General features: G+C 37.2%; 5 protein-coding genes across 9 annotated transcripts; 3 read left to right on the top strand and 2 right to left on the bottom strand.

Moving 5' to 3' along the window:
• Positions 1-680: 680 nt before the first annotated feature.
• Positions 681-3,158, top strand: LOC147759793 (galactosylceramide sulfotransferase-like; the record flags this gene model as incomplete). Its single annotated transcript, XM_086995560.1, has 1 exon — positions 681-3,158. A coding segment is annotated over one exon (1,089 nt), but the record flags the coding sequence as incomplete, so codon positions are not given.
• Positions 2,289-7,206, bottom strand: LOC106174917 (prohibitin-2). The gene is made up of 8 exons (XM_013556690.2): positions 6,985-7,206; positions 6,119-6,200; positions 5,751-5,830; positions 5,182-5,306; positions 4,557-4,742; positions 4,065-4,172; positions 3,307-3,384; positions 2,289-2,780 (listed from the first exon to the last, which is right to left on the bottom strand). The coding sequence occupies exons 1-8, from the start codon at positions 7,115-7,117 to the stop codon at positions 2,676-2,678; spliced, it is 897 nt and encodes a 298-aa protein (XP_013412144.1). The 5' UTR covers positions 7,118-7,206; the 3' UTR covers positions 2,289-2,675.
• Positions 7,207-7,322: 116 nt separating this feature from the next.
• Positions 7,323-11,352, top strand: LOC106174918 (large ribosomal subunit protein uL29m). The gene is made up of 5 exons (XM_013556691.3): positions 7,323-7,513; positions 8,661-8,764; positions 9,183-9,243; positions 10,255-10,351; positions 10,851-11,352. The coding sequence occupies exons 1-5, from the start codon at positions 7,395-7,397 to the stop codon at positions 11,199-11,201; spliced, it is 732 nt and encodes a 243-aa protein (XP_013412145.1). The 5' UTR covers positions 7,323-7,394; the 3' UTR covers positions 11,202-11,352.
• Positions 11,330-14,369, bottom strand: LOC106174919 (uncharacterized). 5 transcript variants are annotated; one of them, XM_086995380.1, is made up of 5 exons: positions 14,008-14,369; positions 13,747-13,872; positions 13,057-13,186; positions 12,344-12,478; positions 11,330-11,810 (listed from the first exon to the last, which is right to left on the bottom strand). In XM_086995380.1, the coding sequence occupies exons 2-5, from the start codon at positions 13,836-13,838 to the stop codon at positions 11,763-11,765; spliced, it is 405 nt and encodes a 134-aa protein (XP_086851506.1). In that variant the 5' UTR covers positions 13,839-13,872; positions 14,008-14,369; the 3' UTR covers positions 11,330-11,762. The 5 variants fall into 5 exon arrangements, with proteins under 5 accessions (XP_086851506.1, XP_013412147.2, XP_086851508.1 ...); XM_013556693.3 differs by having other exon boundaries at positions 13,747-13,896; positions 14,008-14,366; XM_086995382.1 differs by lacking the exon at positions 13,747-13,872 and having other exon boundaries at positions 14,008-14,208.
• Positions 14,370-14,659: 290 nt separating this feature from the next.
• On the top strand, positions 14,660-17,348 carry LOC106174799 (uncharacterized). The gene is made up of 3 exons (XM_013556490.2): positions 14,660-15,038; positions 15,595-15,833; positions 16,099-17,348. Exons 1-3 carry the CDS (start codon positions 14,987-14,989, stop codon positions 16,522-16,524), a joined length of 717 nt encoding a protein of 238 aa, XP_013411944.2. The 5' UTR covers positions 14,660-14,986; the 3' UTR covers positions 16,525-17,348.
• The last annotated feature ends 6,220 nt before the right edge of the window (positions 17,349-23,568 follow it).

Here is a 23,568-nt window from a genome sequence, read left to right as displayed (position 1 = left end):
AATATGCACAGTACGTATTAGGTACAATCCAATTGTTCATTTTGTGAGTAAATGTACATGTATGCATCCAGTAATTTAATGTGCAATGATGAAAGTGAATATTTGTTTGCTGTGTATTCCCATTGCCATGATAGCTACCCTTTATTGGGTGGTGAGTGAAAGTAGCAGGTTTGAGACAAACACCGCATCCCTTGTAAAAGGTAAGGACCACATTCTCTCTCTCTCACTCTCTCTCTCTCTCTCTCTCACACACACACACACACACACTCTCACACACACTCTTTCTCTCTCTCACACACACACACACTCTCTCTCTCTCTCTGTCTCTCTCTCTCTCACACACTCTCTCACAAACTCTCTCTCTCTCTCTCTCTCTCTCTGGGAACACACACATTGGAGCACCACGTTCTGCTTTCTTTCTCAGCACACACCAAGCACACACGAATATTCTCTCTCTCTCTCTCTCTCTCTCTCTCTCAGACACACACACACACACACACACACATCTGGCTGGTGCCATGGTAATCCCTTCTTTTTTAATTTTTTATTTGAGTTTTGCAGGTATAAATTGACCGACGTCAGAATGTGACTTGAATTTAATTTGTACTCATTTCTTTCTTTTTTTGTTAAACTTGGACCAAAAATGATTTCAGCTGAACGAAATGCAATGTGAAATCTGATATTTCTGCTTAGTTTCAGATTGGACACAAGTGGCCACCCTATCAGATCCAAAATATTTGACCCGTCTTGGACAACTTCCCGATGCCACGCCTTCTTCTGCAGCAGCTCCTTTACCGTACGTTGTCCCAAACCGGACTTGTTCCCACGACAACTGTAAACCAAAAAGACATATTGTTTTCTTGAGAGCTCATAAATGCGGTTCTACCACTACATACTCGATCTTACAGCGCGCAGCAAACACTTACGGATTGAATATCCTACGTCCTATCAAAGGAAGACCAAGTTTTTACCCTAGTAAAGATTTACACTACCCGCTGCTTCATGTAAGGAAGATAACAGTTGCAGATGCTGCATACAACCCTGATAAAACATATGACATGATGATTGACCACATGGTATTTGATGCTGGCGTTATAAACATTATGATGCCAAGGGACTCGTTTCGCATAGGACTTGTCCGTGAACCATTTTCCCAATTTAAGAGTGCTTTCAACTATATGTCTATGAGAAGCAAGTTTAACATAACATCTTCCAACACTCTGCGGTCATTTTTTCAAAATCCGTACAAATACTGGAATATATCCACACGTCGTAGACATAAGAGCTTTGTCAGAAATGGGATGATGTTTGAATTTGGCTTTCCAGATGACGATGTGAAAATCAGAAACAATGATACTTTCATCAAACAATACATTGATTACATAGACAATCAATTTGATTTTATAATCGTGAATGAGCTGTTTGATGAAAGTTTAGTTTTACTTGGTAGAATGTTATGCTGGAAGGTACAGGATTTGCTGTATGTAAAGCAAAATGCGGGTTATTACACCCGGGAGTTTAAAGCCGAAGATGACCCTTGGGTCGTTCAACAACACAAAGAATGGAGTAAAGCCGACTATCATTTGTACGACTACTTCTTAACCAAAATGAAAAAGACGCTTTCTTTTCAAAGACAAGATTTTCACGTTGAGCTTGCCACTTTCAAAAATGCTTTAAAATGGGTGGGAAAATGTGGGTTTAGAAATGTGATGGATTCCTGTCAACAAGCTGTCAGTGGAACCAAAGTTTCATTACGATGTGTAAAATAAAAACATCGCGTTCCAACATGGAGCCTAGGGTAAAAAGATTGGCGTAGCAAACAGTGAATAACAATATTAGCGTGACACAGCCTTTTTTGAACGTGTGGGAAACGTATTGAATTTGAATGCTCAGCGGAAGCGAAATGACTAGAGGCAGACTATAATTTGCCTTGAAAACAAAAAAGGAACTAGTTAGATCAACGATTGGTGCATGCCTAACTGCAGTCAGGACAGGTTATTTCTGTTCTAAATATACCGAGTTACCAACGCCTTATGGCTGAACCTTTTATTGGCTCTGTCCTTTTTACCTTGGTGGTTTTAGGAGGCATAACAATAATGAAGATGTTTAAAACTGATTTTGAGTGATAAAAAAAAAGAAATGGGACTTACAAAAGAAAGATGTTATTTTTTGCTTTGGTGTAATAACGGGCAGTTTTATCGTATGCATCTTTGGAGAAGGAAACGTTTAATCTTCCCAACTAATAACATTTCAAAGTCTGTGATAATAACAAACTATGAACACAGATGTCAACTATTCAATCTGTTTAATTTCTCCAGTTATCCATACAAACCCATATAGCAGAAAAGCCCCTTTTCTACAGATTTATCATTTCCATGATAAAAAGTCCATTAAATGCTTTCTTTGAGGTCATTGCCAGTGCTATGGAAGTTATGCAACTTTTACCAAAATGACATTAGCAAAACTTTCTGTTAAAATGGCGTAGACTTCCATTTCTGGGCTAGTACAGTGATAATTCAACGTGCAATAATCGCTAGTGGCATTTATTTTCTTTCAGTGTTCATAGGCACAAAAAATATTGTTCTGCAGACTTCTTCAATGCAAATGTTAACAGCAAAATCTCTTTATGTAAAGAATTGCTGACACCATGATAACAGTCTTGTACTTTTTGTTGACTATTTCTTGGCCAGCTGGTCCAAATTCTGGTTAAAATCTTTGTCCTGGACATTCAGCATAAGCGTTCCTGCATTCAAGTAAATGTGGTTCTTGGACTGGGCAATCTGGGAAATAGAAAAAAATACAGAGTTATATAAAGGGCAGAACAACTGTCAAACGTACAGGTATAAAGCAGAACATGAGGGATGTGAAAGAACAATATAGCTTTGCCAATTTTGATGCAAAATTACAGAATCCTAAACAGCACAAATTGTCAAACTTTAATTTTGTGTTACAGGTAACTACGAATTTGATGACAGATGCAGGTGAAATTTCATTTTATTCAAATAATTTATTTTGTGCCACACAAAGAGATCAACTGTGACAGCCATGACTAAAGCAGGAAATAAAAAGTAGATTTTGCAGCATGATAAAATGTTTTACTCCCTCCCCCCTACCAAAAAAAAAAAATAATAATAATAAAAATAAATAAATAAATACATTGAAAGAATAAATAAAATTAAATGAAAACAATTTTGAAAATGTCAGTCAATTGTTTCAAATTTGACAGTATATTTTGCATCATCAGAATTTTAAACCCCTCCCCCAGTCTAAAAAAATGATAAATAAAAAATAAATAAATCCCCTCACCGTCCTGGCAATGCTCTGGGAGGCCCTCAGTTTCCTCAGCTTTAGATATCCAGGATTAGTGGCCACTGCATCTCCAATGTGGACAGCAGTCAAGGAAAAAAATGTTCAAGTATTTAATCCTAAGAAACACCATTGTTAATTCTGTGTTCCATTTCCTCCTTAGAAACCTTTACTGGCAAGAAGAATTTCACATTATGACGCGTGTTTGTAACACAAATACCCACTGCCCATCAGATTACTAAAGAAAAGATCACACCTCCAATATTTTCCACACTGTAAAAAAAAAAGTCCAAATGTCAATGTAATGTCATGTCTCAAGTCCTTCAGCTGTCCCACCAAACAGATTGCGCCTGTCAACACTTACGACAAGGCTCCGTGGAAAGGTGGTCATGTGATCTATGCTCGCCCTTACAACACACGGATGTCCTCCCTCCAATGTGTCAAGATTACAAGCAATATTTAAGGTACTGGTTTCTCTACTAACATGGAGATCAGATCCGTGCAGTTGGTCATCACTTGGGCAGTGGTTCTTTATTAAATAATATGGTAAAATGTGTTATTATGACATGATGGTGTTGGACAACCACGCTGACTGTGTAAAAATCTGTGACAAGATTGTGGTGGGTGTGATAAATTGTGTTAGATGTGACACAATCTTGCTAGATGAAGCTGTTTATTGTGTCAGATATGACAAGTTACAGTAGGCCTGGTAATTGTGTTAAGATTGGAAAGCTCATTGTGTGAACTATAAAGGATATCAGTTTAGCAGCTTTGGCTTCACCCTCAGCTTGAACCACTTTCTGTTGTCTCTCTTGTTCTGCTCTCTCCACCACGTACTTGGCTCTCTGCGCTTCTTGTTGAGCAACCTAATGAGAGGCAGAAAAATGATGTAGAACACTTACTTTTCCATATAATTCCACTTGGGTAAAAATAATCGCCATAATCCAAACCAGTTTCTCAAATAATTGCCATGATCCACAGTTCATAGTTTCTCAAATAATCTAAGATTGCATTCCCACAGATTTAGATCGATCCATCTGGATCTACCTAACTCCCTGGGGGGTTCACGCTAAATTACTGTAAGCTGGCTAAGCTGACAGTAACCTAGCGAGACTCCCCACAGGGATAGATCGATCTAAAATATGTGGGAATACAGTCTAAGCTTTTGACCGAAAGATGAATAATGTTCTGTAAATAAATGACATTTCAAATAAAAAGAAAATATACTATTGTAGCAAAATGGTCGGTACCTGTTTAGACTCAACGGCTGATGTGTAGTCCCTGCCAAAGCTGAGGTCCGTGATAGCCACGTCATCAAGTATTATATTGAAGTCTATCGCCCGGTCCATCAAATTTTTACGGATGAGCATACTGACTTGTGCGCGCTGCGTGATTAACTGCGAGGCATTGAACTTGGCAACAACACTTTTTAAAACCTGGAAATAACAGACATTAGTCTTTATTTATAGTTTATCAGGTGTGTTTGGGATTGGTTCAATAGCACAGAATAGTAGTTAATAGTAGTTGTTGAATTCAAAATGGTCACTTTAATTAAACTTGTGAAGTTTTTGTTGAAAATGATTGTTTAGTTTTCAAAGACAAACAGGTAAAACACTTTAATGATAGCACGGTTATTGGATAAGAGGGTGCAGACAGTAAGCAGTGCTCAGTATATAACTGAAAACTTTATTTTACTACTAACCTGTTTATTCTTTAAGCAGAAGCAAGAAGAAAAGATATTTCTTCATAACTACGAGAAACATCTTTTTTTTAAAGAAAAATTATTCATTACTTCGGCAAGACAAAGAAACTCAATGACTATAGATGGCAGTACACAATCAGCCTCAACTATATATAGATGGCAGCACAAATTACCTCATTTACAATAGATGGCAGCACACGTTCGTCATAGTCCATGCCAAGAGTTCTGTAGATGTCTGGGAGCCTCAGTGGATCAGGCCTTGCCAACACTCTCAGGGTAATGTTCACAGTCTGAAGATCTGAAACCACAGACATGGCACTACAACTGACCAAATTATTGTGGTTCCTCTTACTACTACCAATTTTTTCTCAAATTTTAATTTCACATGATATTACTAGGATATGCTACCCATGTATGAAAACGTCTTAAAGTCATGTTTCTTAATTCTGCATATACACATATCCAGCACGGTAATATATCATTCTCCAATTCGGACCAAAAATTACAAAACTCTAATGTTCATTTTTTTATCTTGAAAAATCTGTCTTATTTAAATGGCTGTCTAAATGACCGGCAAATGATTTAGAACTAATTTTTTTAAAACTTTAAATGGTATAAACATTGATTTCAAGTAGATGAGTGGAGCAAGGTATTATAGGTCCTGGAAGAGGTGTTTTTTTTTTTTTTTCAGAGGGAGGATACACAGCATTAATTGAAGGACTGTGCGGCTTGCAATACTCACCTTTGCTACCTGTGGGAGATGACAGCCGTCTGGGTTTAGCACGAATGTCATAGATAATAGGGTACTGGAACCAGGGCACCCTGAGAAAATCAACAAAAAAAGTTTTAAATTGGAGAAAGGAGTGCTATTAATTGGCTTGGGTCCAGTATCAAAATAAAACCTATGTTGGACATAATATATTAATGTTGTTCTTAAGGAATTTTCAGGAATATTTTTCTTGCTAATGATACAAAAAATATTGTATTTCTGACTATAAACTAGTCATTTTAAGTTGCAATCAACTTTTAATGCATGAATTCATCAATATTTTTACTTGAAGATGTGAGTACATAATTCAGTAAAGTTATCACAATACTCCTGTAACATACCTAAAATGTAATCCTTCTGTAAATATATCATTCTGTACACCACCTATACGGCTGAATATAATAGACCTGTGACCACCTTCCACTAAAATGAGAACAAAACACACATTACATCTTTCTTTTAACCCAGGGATTGGACCAGTCCTCACTGAAAAAGTAGGAAAATCGGCTGGGGTTCCCAGGGTTCATGAATCACAAGAATGACCCAAATGACCCTGAAAAGGTCAGAATTCTGACAAAAGTCAGGAAAGTCTCATCAGTGTTAACCTGGATTTGATATACAAATTTCCAATTGCTCCCTCCCCCATTTGCTCAGCACACATTTTCCTGTATATTTATAAAACAATTTAAAGTAATAATGGGTCTTTTCTCTGCTACGACTAAAAATAAAAATAAAACTGAAATTCTCAGTGCAGAATCTGAACGTCACCACTTCGTGCCTCTCCCAGATATTGTCTACATTTTTTCTTTTTAATTAATTAGAGATGCAAAATGATATTGTTAGTTACCCTCATCTCTCTTCCTATTACTTTCATGAGTATTTCGGCGATTAAGCATTTTGGGTTTCAGTCAGTTTACCTGCAAACTTCTCATTTTGTTGAGGGCTAACCTTGATATGATAATCCACAGCAATGGACATAAACTGGAGTTAAAATTCCACTGCAAGATTTCAATTCGCGTAATTCTTTTCCTTTACTCTGAATAACTTAAGAAGTTAAGGTGCAGAATTCTCATTAAAATTATGTGCAATCACTTCACATCAATACAAGATGTTCTAAAAGCCAAGCGCTGATGTAACATGTGTACGAATTGGGTCAGGCACGTTGGACAATTTTACTACGTCAAAATTGCAAATACTTCGAATTTACCTGTGTAAAACGATTCATAAAGTCCATAGGCAAGTGCTCCAGCGGCAATTAAGCCTCCCATACCAAACATTCCACCTTTGCCACCGCCTCTTGACAGCCTACCGGCCATGTCTTTTAGTTTATTGGGGTCCATTTTGATATAAAATCAAGAAACTCTCGACCGGCCTCTAGTAATGGCTGCACGCTTTTTATAACACATGGACTATCATCTCGCCTTTTCTCGGACTTTAACGCGAAGCATCATGTTTCAATATGCTACTCATAAATCATAGATTGCATGATTATTACAATTAATTGTTAATTCAAGTAAATTGTATCGTTTTCACCACTATATGACATTGACAAAAAGGGGGAAAAGGAAATAACTGAGCGCTTAATTTATGTTGGTCACATGGTGAACGAGATCCAAGATGTCTGCGACCATGTTACCAAAGACTCTTGCAGTTAAATCATTTCTTTCAAAAATAAGTGGTGTCATTCCAATCCTTCATAACTCATTTCGGCATGCACTTTTTGTCTCAGGAAACAGGTATGCAGTGTTTTAGATTTTGACTTTCCAGATTATTCTGAAACCCCACCTAGTAACGTTATACAAGTGTGTTAGTTGGAATACAGTGGATTATCCAATAGGCCTGCAGTAAAAACTGAGAACGAATTGTTTATTTAAGGATCTAACTATACTTACATCTTAGAAATTGCACCTTATGGGGGAAATGAGATAAAGAAAAAACGTCTCATGTACGAAAAAAGTATGTACAGGATACTGAATTTAAAAAAGGAATAGAACAGGAAAGAACACGACAAAAATTGAAAAGTTCTACTGAAAAGCTAAGAAAGTGACTTTCGCACAAGATTGTTGTAAAAATATAATTAGATAGAGATGAGAAGTGCAGATTAATATATAACACTTACATTCCTGCTTAGGTTTTCTGATAGAATGTTTACTATTTTATGCTAACGCATTAATTATGATAAGAGGTGCATGCACTTAAAACAATAATGATAAAGGTGACAACAGTAGATTTTATCTGGACTTCAAAACTCGTGGTGACACTTTAAAATATAAACAAAGTGGAAGACGAATGCCTTCTCCTGCTGTGTTCACTAAGAAGATAGAGCATACTTGGTGGGGACTCTCACTGAATGCAGTCAGATTAACTATTCGACATGCCTCAGAACGTGGAAGTTCATTACCCCCCAGCTGCTCCATTATATGTAGTTGTTTATGTGTGTAGCCTGATGATATTAGCATTATTAATGTATAGCATTTGTTTATATCAATAATTTACAAAGGTCTTCTGTGTGATGTATTGCCCAGTAGCTAGCAGTATATATCAGAACCGTCAATAGGAGTGCTAACACATGAATTTTTGTGCTACCCCATTGCGTGATCTTTTTTGCTTAGCTAAAGCTAAAAATCACATTTGATTCCTTGAAACATAAAAAAAGGCTACATGTACTGATACAAATATTGATCGGATAATTAACTAAAATATGAGTAGTGATTATTCAAACTTCCCTCCAGTTTTTGTTAAAGGCATAACTATTATTCCTGCCACTCTGCATACACACACACACACACACACACACACACACACACACACACACCTATGTGAGCTAAACATTTTTAACAAATTTTTAATATGATATTAATTGTATTTTTAAAATCATTTCAGCTGCACACCCTGCTCGAAGCACTTTCACACTTCAAGGCCAGCCAGTGGTTTGTGGGATTTCTTTGATCATAAAGACAACTGGGGGAAGAGGGAAGTACCTGTTGGTAGGTCATATTTAACATTTATAAGGAAAAGTACCTGTTGGTAGGTCATATTTAACATTTATAACTTATAAGGAAAAGTAAGGTCATGGTAAAAAAAAAACAGGGGTGGACAGAGGCCGTTTTCTGGGTCTTCCCGAAAATAATCAAGAGTATTTTAAGTTAATGGACATCTACATTATTTCCTGTTGGAAGATGGTCAGAAATGGGGAATGGATCAACAAAGATAATATGGAAGACTGTCAGAAATATCTCTGGATCAGCCGCTGAAATTACTTAGTATAGTTATGCTGCCTCGGCTTTGTCAGGTAAAACTGCAAGATACCTTTATTTGCATATATATGTAAACAAACATGCCTTTTTATTTTAACATAGAGAAGAAGGTTGGCTTTGCAATGACCCCTTATTTCATTTGTTTCAGGGCGTCCATACAAGAAGGATGAATTGAGGATTAAAGGAAATGAAGATTTACATAAACTATGGTAGGTCCTAGTAGTATCTGGGAGAAGATTTTTGCTTTAGAGTTATGATTTTTTTGGAGGAAAAATGACTGCAAGTAGTATCACAGTTAGAGATCATTCCAACAGATATTTAGATCGATCTATCTCCCTCGGGAGTCTTACTAGATTGCTGTCAGCTTATCCGACTTAAATGTCTGCCTCGCCTTCTAAAAGCTGTAAGGGGGTAATTAACTTCCGTGTGCACTCGGCTCCTGGAAGCTGACAGCAATTTAGTGTGAACCCCCAGGGAGTTAGGTCGATCCAGATGGATCAATCTAAATCTGTGGGAACCCAGTCTTAATCTTCTTGCTAGTGATTATAATTGAAATAGGTTGTATGGAACCATGGTACTTATTTTTAGCCTCTGGGAAGTTGGAATAGCATGTTTTATTTTATTTTATTTTATTTTATTTTATTAATTAATGTATTCAATGAATATATATTTTTGAAATTTTTTGGTCATTGAAAATGGACTATGCCTGGTAGTGCTAGCCTTTGTGAGATAGCCTTTTGTAAGATAAAAAATAGATTAAAGAGATAGCGACTCTTTGTATGAGATTCTTTTCACATTAAATACATTTTAAACAACACATAGAAATATAATAAACTTTAAATTCTCTATCACCATCAAATGGCAGTTATCACAGTTATTCTGGAATCTGTGCTTGTCACTCGACAACATAGATGGTGGCTATAGTCTGTAATTATCTCTTAAAAGAATATTACCAAACTTTTAAGAAAAACCCATGGGCTTACTCTGAACGTATGAATGGGTTCATTAACCATTGGTAAGTATGGGAAAATTGTCATTTACCCCAGGAAAGTTCATTTTGGCCTAAAGAAACAGCTGTTATCCCTTAAAATGTTACATCTTTCCTTATCCCTTAAATTGTAATATCTTTCCATATCCCTTAAAATATTATATCTTTCCATATCCCTTAAAATGTTATATCTTTCCTTATCCCTTAAAATGTTATACCTTTCCTTATCCAGGTATGTACTGCTGAAAGAATACAATATGCTCCTCACAATGGAACACGAGTATGTAAGAAGAACCGAGGTTTTGCCCTCTCCAGAAAGGCTAGAAAAGGTAATTATGAAGGTGCTGCCCTTTTTCGTTCAAATTGAGAACTTGTTAATCGCTCAGTTATACATCAGGCTTCAGCATTTATTCTTTTGTTCCTGTCTGGTGGTTGGCGTAGATATACCAGACCTAATAAATAGGCTCTAGATGTAACATGAACTAAAAAATTAATACAAACCAACTAAATGCCTTATAACTCCTTGCACAGAGTCTGTTATGTTTCTCTTGTATCATAATTGAGGAGCATTTTTCAGTTAGTTGTGACTGCTTAATTCAGTATAATTATATATAAAGAAGTAAACTCAGTATTTTCAGTGAATTCTTGATAGCTTTTAAGTGCCACTTGCATTGCATTAAATTTATCTTCATTTTGTCTGAGAGACTAGAATCTCAACTTAAAAGATTAATTCTCACTCTCTCTCTCTCTTTCCATATTCCTGTTGAAAAGAAAATCTATTTTCAAAAGTCCCCATTTTGAAGTGAACTGATATTGCTTTCTATGCAGGTGGAGGAAAGCCTGGATAACCTGTGGGAAGTGGTCAGAGAACGCAATGAGGCCCTTCTACAACTGACCACAGGGGAGGGTTACCCTGACCGCCGCTACCTGACCAAGGATGTCTTGGGGCGGCCACGCTGGAAGCAGCCACGCGAGCACCACGTGCCGTGGTTCATGTCTAAGATGCTGCACGAGTTGAAGTTTACGTCTGGCATGTGGACCAGGCCATTCAGAAGGTTGGAGATGGAACAGAAATCTAGACAGAGAATAAAAGCTGAAAGAAGACAGCTAGGTGCAGAAAAGAAACTGGCTGCTCGTTTTGGGCAAAAGAAAGATTTTAGAATGAAGGGACACGGTTAAATAGTCGCCAAATGATTAAGAAGGGAATTGGTACATGTTAGGGGCTCAATGACACTATGGATATTTTATATACAAAAAGAAAATAATGTGATTGATAGCTTGTATTTGAGAAAATAAAAACACATATGTTAGTGTCATGAAAAAAGAAAAATTTATCTTTTGATTTGCTTTTGCATTTTCGGAAAGTCTACACAGTTGTTGTTCAATAGTTTGGAGTTGGTTAGACTGGTTTCTTTGCAAATGATTTGAATGGTCAAGGAGCCATTTTGGAGCAAACCGTACAATTAAAGAATCCACAACGATTCTTACAGCTAAATACAGATCATCTTTCCATGAAGTTTATTACAGCTGTAGCCAAACTTTTCCTGAGAGTCAAATTAAAAGAAAAAAATCCCCACAAAAATCCAACCTATAAATGTTAAAGTCAAGGTCGAAAAGTTCATCCAGCTGTAGTGACATCCACGGTATTGGTTATGATGGCTTATGGCAAAACGAATTTCCTCACAACAAAGCGGCTGCATTGGATCTGTCTCGCTCCCGTCCTTCTCACAGACAAATGGATCACTGCAGGAATAGGAAGGAGTTGTTGCGTCCGCCTTTGACATATGCCTGTAAGAGAGAAAATTTATTGGAGTAGAGCACCTATTTCTTGTTTACGGAAGGCTGCCAATTTCTGACTTTTTCCAATAACGTGTGGCTTTTTTTTTTTTTTTTTTTTTTTTGTGCCTCGTCTTCAAGACGCTGTCTAAAATAAATGATATGAACAACAGTTCCAATTTTGTTGTGGATCAGAAAGATGGGAAACCAGCTAAAATATTTTATGAAGGCATGGTGCATTCGGCTGGTCAAACAATACCGAAAAATATTATGGTCATTCATGCGTGGACTTGACGAGGTATATTTGTTTTTATTTATTTATCTATTTATTTATTTTTGTTTATTTATTTATTAATTTTTTGAGGGGGGGGTCTTAGTTTATTTTTGTACAGTTAAGACCTTCACACATTTTTGTTATGTATGTTGTACTTGGACAAATATATATACAAATTTTCTATGCACTTTTGACAATAGGCCCTTCAATTATTTACTATTCAGAAAAATAACTTAAAGCTCCTGCATGGTAAACTTGCATAGAAAAATACCTTATCAACAGCACACCACGTGAACGATTTCAGCGCCGCTGATTGGCCACGATGTTCGATGTAACCACGGCAACAGGGCATGGGGCACAGGACGACGTCACGTAGTTGTTTAAGACCTTTCATACAGCACATGGCCTGAATTTAGAAAATGTCAATAAATTGTTTTGCATTTTAAGAAAGTGAAATTTGCAGAAAGAGAGCATTAACTATACTACCCAAAACTTCATTTCAAGAGGGAGGGCACATAAATTGATGAATGAATATTATTAAATAGATAAACGAATTGGAGGATGAATAAAATAAAAGAAACTGAAAAAAAATGTAAGTTGTTTAATCCGCAAATTAAGCCGACAATGCAAAGTCCACATTTCGATATTTCTTTTCACGAGGAGCCCATTCTGTTAGCGTAAGAAAAGGCAAACTGAAAAATTGAATAATACGACCGTCTTCACACTTGTTTAAAGCACTATTTGTCTGCACACGTGAACAGGCAAGTACAAATAACGTTTATTGAACAGCACGCAATAGAACCAGTTATACTTAATTTATTTTCTTTATTGCACTTGTCAATTGTGGGGTTGCTCAGTATTCTGTTACACTCACAAATGAATAAGAAAATAAGCCACATCTACGCATTTAGAGAATTGCGAAGTCGTTGTCTCTCAAGGCTCAAAATCACAATGAAAAAAACAGACCATTTAGCCGAGACCTACCGTGTCGTCGCACGTAGCATTCCCCACAAGTAACGTCGTCCCGCAGAGCAGAAGAATGAGACAGAGCGTGCAGCTTCTCATTTTGACAGGCTTGCTGAATTTTGTGAAATATATGTCACCCTCTTCAAGACTTCAACGAAAGAAAACAAATTCGGTACGTTATGGTTTCCACTCACTATGAAGTTTAGCAAACTAAGAGGCACAGGATATTGAAAAGCTTTTATTTACCATTCCCGGTATATTCATCTTCATTAGCTTTCTTAACATAAAACTGACACGGGACAAAGAATGATGTTTTGTGATAATTCAATAATCAATAAGCTTTTCTCTGAGGCCATTTAGTGAAGCAACCGAAATAGTAACCTTGATTATTTCAATGCCAGGTATTTACATTGATTTTCTTGCAATACTTTCACATCCAACAAAGGCCTTGAAATACTCGGGGTCTAAGAACTTATTACATTAACCCTGTACTTAAATGTATCACTTCTCAAACTCTGTTTTAAAGCCCACATCTATGCCCGGAAGGAGCCTTTGTTCCTATGAGAGTTAAAATTTATTTTAAAAAAAAAGTCCGACAATTGTTCGACAGGAGGCCTAACGACGGCAAACTCCTGATATGGTAAAATACAGTATAGTACTGATTTTCTGCTCTCTACTTGAGTCCTGTTTGGCTGAGTTACCACTTACAATCGGTTGAGAACTCCTTCAACCGAATTTATAGCAGTTAGGAGGGATGCTGCTGTGATATGGTCGGCAACGACTCCCTTTTCCATCCTCATCCTTACTGCGCCTCTTCTCTTTTCTCGCCTTAAGCTAAAGTGTTGATTTGTTGGATGACTTTGCGAGAGAAAAAACATTTTCACAATAATGCCCTGTCAATATTAATATCTGGTATGAATTTAAGCAAGCTTTTAAGCTATTACGCCAGGTAATAGAAAAAGCATTTACCTGGTTTAAGCTAAAGGATGCATGATGTACATGTACGTGACAGTCTCGACTTGGCTTTTATATGAGCTGGAAGTATTAGTCATATCCAACGTATGCACGATTGCTTTGTGTGTGTATACAAATCCGTGCTGATACTTCCTGTACACTTGCTGTTATGGGGTGACGGACATACAGAATATGAATAGATAAATAAAATAAAATTGATTTTTACAATAGCATGATTCTTATTAGGTCTACTGTGCGCAAATATTAAAATGCACACACAATAAAATCGAGCGCAAGTTGTTGTAAGCTCTGTATACTCGCCCTTTCTATCCAGCACTCTGTATTTAAAATGTCACATAAAAAGACTGCCGAAAAAACCCGTGCTTGTCTATTTCGCTGTATAAAAAGTGGAAACGATATAGACATTAAAGAAATACACACCTCTTCTTAGTAATTCCTGCAGCGACCCCAAGAACATGCAGGCATTCATATTGAAAAGATTTAAAAAATGCATTTTTGTTTGCAGGCGGATTAAGTATATTATTTGTAGAATGGGTGCTGTATTATTTTCACTTCCGGCACAAATTTATTTTCCTGCTCAAGGCCATTTAGAACAGGACGCGATAACACCGCTAGTTCTCTGTAAAGATAACACAAGGCTATGAAGACGACGAAAATTCCACAGAGTACGGAATCACTGGCTGAAGGAAAAATAACGGGATGGGCACCGACCCACGCACCCGGATATATGCCCTTAGTGTTCTACTTGGATGCCTCTTTTATGACACGTGTGGCCTTTTTTAAATTTTCACTAAGTTTGTGTGGCCAAGAATAGATCCAGGACATATATAAGCTGAGATAACGTTAGCTATTGCTACAGATTCATATCAAGACGGGAGAGGTTAACAGACGGATATACATATATAATATAGCGTAGAAAAAAACACATTTAGCTCTAGTTGTTTGATTTTGGTCGAGGATAGCGGGGACCACCATGGGCATTTCATTGAAGGGGCTGGTTCTACTACTTGTTGCTGTTGAATCTGGTATGGCGTTTATTTATTTATTTATTTATTTATTTGATATTACGACATTTACGTGTTTATGTGATTTGTGTAAAGAGTCATTGTAGGAGACCTTGAATGAAAGACACAGAGTATTAAAAGGGACAGGTAGTTTCCCCACAGGGGTATATTAATTCCATCAGTAGAAAATTCCTGAAAAGTGTGAGCTACCTGAACACGCAATGTTGGTGTTTACAAAGGGTAGGCAGCCAGACACACTCTAACAGTCTCGCCCACAGAACAGAAATGTGCATTTGATTTACCATAGATATATCAATGAATATCTAGCAAAAAAAAAAAAAAAAAAAAAATCTCTCTAGCCTTAGTACAGTTCGAAGGGTAGGGCCTAGATTTGAATGAAAAGTGAGTCAATGGATTGATATATTGCTACAGTTGTATTTGTATACCTCAGTAGCTTACCTGCATAGCCTATCCTATTACTAAACTTTTATTAGTTTTCCAAACGCCTGCAGTAGTGTACGTATTTTACAGAATAGAATAGAATATAGAATAAACGCACTTGTTCTCTTTTTTCCAGCGTTCGCTTATCAGTGCCAGCAATGCGTGTACTTTGACGTGAGGCTCGTTGATCCCCCGACAGTTCCTGCGTTTGAAAACCTTACTGCCCAGTTGTCAAATTCGTTATCTCAGTCGGTTGTCAACGACACTTCGTGTTTCCATGGCAACAGCAGTGCCCGTATGGAGTGCGGAGATGTTGGGTGTAAAGTGCAACATGTGTCTGCCACGAGGGCACAGGTTATTCCTTTTGGATTTTTTGTGAGTTTTTTATTACTATTTTTTTCATTCATTAATTCGTGCACTATCTTTTGTTTCTTTTCTTCTTCGTGTTTTAGTTAATTGATTCATTATTTGCTACATATATCTTAACGGTAACCGAAGATGTGCGGAACCTAATCTGACAGTTGACATATATCGACTATGCTATTACATAAGATATAGGGGTCCTTGTTTCTGGTGCATTAGCTAAGCATTTCGCTATAACATATTCTCTGTTTTCACACTCGTGCTTGTCTCTATTCAGAACTTCACAATCAAGGCGGCATCAACATTCGTTCATAGATCCTGCCGTGACCCAGCTGCTAATCCCCCTCCTCCACAATATGGATGTGTCCCAGCCACTTTAGATACCCCGATCCAAGTAGACGCTTACACAACTTCATCTTTACGAGACCTTGTAACTCAGGATACGGGAATGCAAGGAGGTTCACCGCCTGATGTGGACGTTGAAGGAAACGTGTGTTACTGCTACGGAGAAGATAATTGTAACAGTGCGCCGGTTGGTACAACAAACGCAATCGAAACCAGCACGAGCACTTTGGATGGTGCAACCAGCACAATGGATAGCACAACAAACACAATTTCTACCACAACGGAGCCAGTATCAGCAAGTGCTCCTTTCGGTTCCTCTTTGCTGACTCTGCTTTCTTGTATTGTGATTTCTAGATAGAAACTGTGCTTCAGTTTAAGATTGCTATCACTATCTAAATGGATGGCCTTTATATCATCATCATTTATTCTTTCAATTTACTCAAAAATATTTGCACAAATTTACCCGTGATATCGTATATCTACTTTTGAACCAATCATCAAAAATGAGACAATTTGAATATTTTAGACATATAAAGTTCTGTTATAAAGTTATGCATGTTCCCCATGAATCATAAGCATGACTTTGAGTTATAAATAAAGAAGTGAATGAGTCAGCTATTAGGACATTTCATTGCAAACAGGATATGACCTTAGCAGTATAGTTTAGATCTCAAATGACTCATACCTTGTTTCCTGGTACGTGTTGGCCTAGTGGGAGTTCTTGTTACTTCTAAAAACACCTTGTCGTTGTCATCTAGTTTATGTCATCTACTGTGAGGTTTTAACTTTCGCCGTGACGTGCCACTGAGGATGATATTAGCAAATTACATGAGCTTGACGCTACGCACGGAAGAATTTTGGAGTTGAATCTCTTAGAAACATTTATATGGAAAGGATGGATTCCAAAACCGAGACAATTATGAACGATGCCATTGACCCGGCTAATGAACTTTGGAAATGCTCCCAAACAAAATGTTAGACGAAGCAAACGTTTTTTAAAGTTTTTATCCAACCGCTAAATCTCTTTTTAATAGTAAAACATAATAGTTTTACCAATTTTTTTTATTGTCGGAACTATTTTATTTATTTGATCTTTCTTGAACCAGAGATGGTAAAATAATTTCCGTTTTACATGTACTTTATAATTTATATACAGTTGTTTAATAAACTTTATTATTATTATTATTATTATTATTATTATTATTATTATTATTATTATTATTATGCCAGTTTTCTACAAATTTTAAGTAATTATATTAGTGGTCCTTGTCTCACTATTTAGATTGTATGAACATCTCCATGCGTCAGCACATGCTGGCGGAAAAGTCAGAATAGAATAACGTATTTGAATAGAATACCCCGGTATATATAATAGATATAATAATTAGATAATAAGATGTGGTTTGTCTACATTTGTCTATTAGGACAGTAGGTAAAAAGCATTGTCCTTTATACACGTTTAAATTAAAACGTGTAATTTTGTAAATATGTTGCTATGGGTGGGGGTGGGGGTGGGGGTGGGGTGGACACACCTACATGTACCCCTCCCTTGGCTACTGAGGTACCTATCAATATGGTCCTCCTCTTCCTCCCAAATATCAGTAAATATCTAGCGAATCGAGAGAAAACCAAGTAACTGTTCAATCTAAGCCACCTACAGTAAAATTGACCTATTAATCTTTTTCTCTTTTTTTACATTATATTTTGACTTAAGAAATAGATAAACAAACAAAAAATAAGCACACAATACAAGCACGTTTGCACTGTTTAATATTTTTCAAAGGAAAAAAAGCTTGGCATGCTTTTACATTTTCGTGCCGCCCCCCCCCCCCCCCCCCCCACCCCTCAAAAAAAAAAGTCTCACCCCCATAAGGGCCATATTTTGAAGATATTTTCAGCTATAACTAGCAATTTGTATGCAAGGCTGAATGCGTCTTTTGGTACAGTGTACCGGTTAGAGATGTACACTGTCCTCGCCTTAATTTATGGAGCGTCTTACATACGTTCTCTATAACGAACACTTATGAATTGAACTGCAGAAGTGCAACTAATGTATATTTTCTATTGCAACAATATCCCTCGGCGAAAAGGGCGAAAATTGTATATGATTAGGCCTACTAATAACATAGCCTTCGAGGGCTTGAAACATATCTTTTAATCAAAACAGGGAAACTCCCATGATTATATACAACATACTTTAAAATTGCTGTTATTAAGATTAACGGTTATAAATCAGCGTCCTTTTTTTATCTTTTCTTTTCTCTGTAAGTGCAAAAATGTCAACTCCTGTGCCAGGTTCCACATCAGGCCTCAAGGTGGTCTCAAAGTCCCGTTCCCAATGAAACTCTCGTTCTACGTAGACCGATCCAACTCCGCGGGGACTTTCGCTGAGTGCAATCAGATTAACATGCCTTATGTCGTTTCCAACGTACTTTTATCATCAGCTTTTCTGTATTCTAATCAACACCATGAGGAGGCGTGTTAATCTGTTAATCTGATTGTAAGCAGCAAGAGTCCCCGCGGAGTTTCACTGGAAAGTGGCGGTAAAGACCCTGCCACACTGGGCTTGCGGAAGAAAGAGAAAGAATTTTTGCCCATTCTTACTTCTTTCAAAGTTAGATATCTGATGGTCAAGATCAATGTTACTAATAAACACACTACAGCTTTTTCATTTGCTAAATATTTGTGAAAAAAGTCAGCAGCCCAAAATATTCCAATTATATACAATCGGTTAGGAACATCCTGTAAAACTACCACATCGGCCCTCAGACAAAAAACGCTGTCAACATAAGTGATGTGTTTATTTGTGAAATTTGAATGCTGACAATGGGAGCCGTTATGCTTTATGTCCAAGTTAAGATAAACTTCAGATAATAATGAATGTGAGGAGGTTATAGATCATATGTGGTGAAGACTTGCACAGAGACAGACGCCAAGAGACAACATGGGAAAATTAATATTATTGGGCATAACTTGGTTCCTGAATTTTGACACAGGTAAGAACATGCTCACCTCATTTCCTTTTATTCATACATTTGCATTACAGACATATACCGGTATATAAGTGTAGTTATAGCCAGTATTTGGCAAGAACTTTGCGTGGACTTTTTCAACTGGAGAAATTAAAATGCATATGCCTGCTAGTATAATATGATATTAAGAAAAATTATTTTTAAAAAACGCAGTAAGAAAAGCCCCCGTCACACTTAATCGGAATCAGCAGGAATCAAGCAGAACCAGTCGGAATGACTAAATTTAAAAATTCGTACTACATTCGGGAAGTTGGAATACTCAGAATGCGCTTGAATCCGCCTGGAATGATTCGTGCACATTTCGGCTGTATTAGCTCTCAAATGCAGCTCGAATGTAGTTGGAAAATAGGAATATCAATAAAGCTGTCAGAATGCAGTCGGAATATTTAGAATACACTTCGAATGCCCTACGAGTGTAGTTCGATTGCTGGCTGAAATAGGATCGAGATGCATTCGAGTTGCATTCTGGCTCATTCTAGCAGGATTTGAAGTGTCTTGCCATTTCGGTTCTCCCTCGAATGTGATCAGAATGTTTCGAATGATATCGGAATGCCGTGAGAATATTTAGAATGCAGTCATAGTGCAGTTAGAATACTATTCAAATGCCATTTCGAAAGTTTTTAACATGGGCAAAACATTCGGACCGGCAACAAGAATGGGTAAAAATATTTGGAATGTAGTCGGAATTTTTAGAATGCTCTTCGAATATCCAGGAACGCACAAAGAATTGTCTTTCCAACGGCATTCTTGCTCATTCCGCCTCTGGTGTGACGGGGGTATAAGCAGGGGTTCGGTTCGATTGATCAAATACAAGTACAGATGTAAGCCACAGACTACTGGTAACTTTCTTGAACACTGAAATTTAGATATATTACTTATGTGAGACAACAAAATAAAATAAACAAGTAAAGAAAATAGTTATGACTTAGTGAGAAAAGGAATAGAAGACTCGAGACGAGCTGCATGCACTAGATAAATAAGCAATTATTTATTAGAAAAAAGCCTACAATGACTTTAAGGCATTTTGTCAAACTAGCAAGTTAAAAAAATCAGGCAAAAGCTCGATAGTAAGATGAGTAGGTAAATACAAAGGTCGTGAAGTGAAAATCACAAGAAGTATGATTATTATTTATTGTGGTAAGTCAGATATAAAAAGATAGGCGTAGATGTGCAGATATCAGCAGAGAAACCGTCTGAGTAACACATTTACCGGGATATTCGGAACTTAGACTGAGGTTTCAACATGATTCTTTATCAATTTTGCATTTTCCCCTCCTATCCTACCGGAACCAATAATACCATTATTACCTATAATTCTTTTCTTTCAGCATTTGCATTCCAATGTCAACAATGTTCGTACTTCGATATGAGGATTCTTGATATCCCTTCAATTCCTGGTCTTCCGAATCACGCTAATCTGCTGTCCAGTATGCTTTCACAGGTTGCTTCCAACGATACGTCATGTCTCCATGGCAACAGCAGTGCCCGGATGGAGTGTGGAGATCTTGGGTGTGCGCTATTTAATTTGTTCTTCATGCAGGCCATTCCAATTTTTGAGGTAAATGTAAGCTTATTTTTTTATTTATTTGTTTTAAGAATCAGGAGGGGTTTATTCCAGGCGAAATTGATGCGTTCGACACGAACATAAGTTTAAGTACAGGGGTACAATGTATTTTCTTTTACTCTGCTCCTAGATTTCTAACAATATTTCTAAAAAAAAGCCATCTAACACTGGAAACGTCTCTACACTATTTTTTTTTTAATCCTGAGCGAGATGCAGATGGTTGGCGAGGTCGAAAATACACACGCGCACGCACGCTTGGACGCAAGCAAGCACATAAACACATACATACACCACAATCACTTACTGTTTCACATTTTTATTCAGAACTTCACAATCAAGTTGGCAAGAACCGTTGTGCAAAGATCTTGCAGGAACCCCACTGCTCCTCCTCAATCCGGGTGTGTCCCAGTCACATTAGATAACCAAATCCAGGTGGGTCCGAACACTAATATGTCCATACGACAGCTAATCAACCAGCGTACAGGATCGGGAACGCAGGGCGGCTCTCCAACTATAGTTGAAGTACAAGGACAGACGTGTCACTGCTATGGAGTCGATAATTGCAACAATGCCCCGAATGGCACAACAACCACAATGCCTACCACAACAGGCGTGGTGACCATGCCAACGAATACGGTTGCCATTCCGACGGATCCGGTTGCGCTTGATGTCCAGCAGCAGGACGTTGTAAACCCCCAAACGGAGAAAGCTATTTCAAGCACAGTGACAAGATCTGCCTCAGGATGCGCTGCTTTGAGTTACTATCTTTTGTCTTGTATTCTGTTTTCTAGATTGTAGGAGAGTAAAGTTTCTGTTACATGTGTTCGTGCTGATGGCTCAGTATAATCCTAGCAAAAGAAAACTTTTTATAACGTTACCACAACGTTAGCACAACATTTTTGGAGGGTATATAAATGTTATGGTAACGTTATAATAACGTTCTATGTTTGCTGGGATATGCTTCTAATAATCTCCAAGTAATTCTATTTGCTACATGCACCTTAAGATAAGTATCACTCCATCGACAATAATTATGGAAAGGCAACAGTTCGAAATATTCCATTAAAGTTATCTCAGCAACTGTACGTTGTCTAAGACATTCGGCGATAGGTACCCTTATATAGAGATTTTTAAAACCGAAAAAGTCGGTACTTCTGCAGTATTTCCCCTACCCTATAATTCTCCAAATTTTAAAGTCAATCAATATTAATTATGTGGTGACTTTGATATGTCTGCAATTTTGATAAATTAGGTTGGAAATTTACTCAATTTTTCCTTTTTTTTAGTAAACATTCCAGCTATTTGACCAATAAGATTGCAGCATATTTTCACTCGGTTTTCATTACACAAGGATGGCAAAAAGTTTCATCTAAAAATACATGGTTAAATGAGTAAATTGAATTTGAATAGTGGACAAATTGCACAATATCAACACATAAATTAAGAGAAGATATTGAAAATCAAAGTTATATGGTGGGAAAAATACTACTTAAGTGCCAGAAAGTCATAGTGAAGTTAAACTTTGACAACTTTTATGTTTAACAAACTGCGGCCGCACTTCGGAACTAACCACTACCGGTTTATATTAATATAATTAGATACCTGTATGTAACAGTAATTAGATTTAAATATTTACACCCGACTAAGGAGTTATATACCCTTATAATCCACATTTACGCTTTATACTAGTGCTTTACTAAGACTGCATTCCCACAGATTTTAGATCGATCTATCCCCGTGGGGAGTCTGACAAGATCGCTGTCAGATTAGCCGGCTTAAATGTGTATCCCGCCTACTAAAAGCTGTAAGGGGGTAATTAACTTTCGTGCGCGCTCGGCTGACAGCAATTTAGCGTGAACCCCCACATTATGACAGATGTTAATGATTTTCAATATTTTTTTAATATTCCATATACCATAAGTAACATGACTTGGAGTTGAGAAAATCCACAGTGAAGATGTTCATATTTTATACCATTTATTCAAATAAAGCGCATGCACCCCTCAAATATGATTTTCCACATTGATTTGCATACAAGAAAAAATAGCCATAAACTCTAAAAGACGCCACCGAATGTCATCAAATTTATACATAATTAGCATCAGAATGTGTTCTTCAAAAGACACTTGTCTGTTAGCGTGTTTGTCTGGGCGTGCTGCAATTATCTCCTTTTGCCGCGGGGCATGCCTCCAACAACACAAACAATCGGATGGTATATCTGGGAATGTTTTAACAATCCTACCGTAACCTCTATCACAGACGTTCGTGATTTCAAAACATTTAGGATTTTTTCCATATAAATTATGAACATGATCCTTATAAAAAACCAAGTCAGTTTAATCTGTGTCTTTCATAAACCTTAAAAATCGAAACGAAAAACCCTACTATTGTGGCCTGTATCGCCGGACAAAACTTTGCCACAAACAAAATTGCAAACGCACAAACTCACACGCAAGCTCACAAACCGGCAGACTAATAAAGTTGCCAAAATCTTTCCGCTAGTAAAACGTTTTCCCTGTGTGTTACCATATATACAATTTTACCAGTATCCTCATCTGACCGCACAGCTGTGTCCACGGCTGACCGGCATCCCAGACCTCTCTGATTGTTCTGCCAGACGCTGGATGACCTTCACCTCACGTGAGCCTATAAATGTGATATGCAATTCTCTGCCGCCTTTTGTTTTTTTTTTTGCCTTTGCTGAAAATATCAGGAGGTTGCCCAACTCACGCTAGTTATCCGTAGTTATAACGCTAGTTATCAGTACCGGCTATTTGTCTGAATTATCCTGTTTTGTTTCTTCTTG

This window comes from Lingula anatina, chromosome 9, assembly GCF_051362555.1.
Source record: "Lingula anatina isolate TDL-2025a chromosome 9, LinAna3.0, whole genome shotgun sequence".
NCBI lineage: Eukaryota > Metazoa > Brachiopoda > Lingulata > Lingulida > Lingulidae > Lingula > Lingula anatina.
This window is presented reverse-complemented; position numbering and strand designations above follow the sequence as displayed.

Excerpts from the sequence above, each read along its gene's own strand:
- LOC106174919 (XM_013556692.3), bottom strand. The coding sequence starts at position 13,916 with ATGTTTTTTCTCTCGCAAAGTCATCCAACAAATCAACACTTTAGCTTA. Across the intron at positions 12,479-13,056 it reads ATGCTACGTGCGACGACACG|GCCATGTGCTGTATGAAAGG; the intron begins GTAGGTCTCGGC and ends TTCTAAATTCAG. Across the intron at positions 11,811-12,343 it reads CGTGGTGTGCTGTTGATAAG|GCATATGTCAAAGGCGGACG; the intron begins GTATTTTTCTAT and ends TCTCTCTTACAG.
- LOC106174918 (XM_013556691.3), top strand. The coding sequence starts at position 7,395 with ATGTCTGCGACCATGTTACCAAAGACTCTTGCAGTTAAATCATTTCTT. Across the intron at positions 9,244-10,254 it reads GAAGATTTACATAAACTATG|GTATGTACTGCTGAAAGAAT; the intron begins GTAGGTCCTAGT and ends TTCCTTATCCAG. Across the intron at positions 10,352-10,850 it reads CTCCAGAAAGGCTAGAAAAG|GTGGAGGAAAGCCTGGATAA; the intron begins GTAATTATGAAG and ends CTTTCTATGCAG.
- LOC106174799 (XM_013556490.2), top strand. The coding sequence starts at position 14,987 with ATGGGCATTTCATTGAAGGGGCTGGTTCTACTACTTGTTGCTGTTGAA. Across the intron at positions 15,039-15,594 it reads ACTTGTTGCTGTTGAATCTG|CGTTCGCTTATCAGTGCCAG; the intron begins GTATGGCGTTTA and ends TCTTTTTTCCAG. Across the intron at positions 15,834-16,098 it reads TTATTCCTTTTGGATTTTTT|AACTTCACAATCAAGGCGGC; the intron begins GTGAGTTTTTTA and ends GTCTCTATTCAG.
- LOC106174917 (XM_013556690.2), bottom strand. The coding sequence starts at position 7,117 with ATGGACCCCAATAAACTAAAAGACATGGCCGGTAGGCTGTCAAGAGGC. Across the intron at positions 3,385-4,064 it reads AAGCCAAAGCTGCTAAACTG|ATTGGAGATGCAGTGGCCAC; the intron begins ATATCCTTTATA and ends ACTGCTGTCCAC. Across the intron at positions 2,781-3,306 it reads CCCAGAGCATTGCCAGGACG|ATTGCCCAGTCCAAGAACCA; the intron begins GTGAGGGGATTT and ends TCTATTTCCCAG.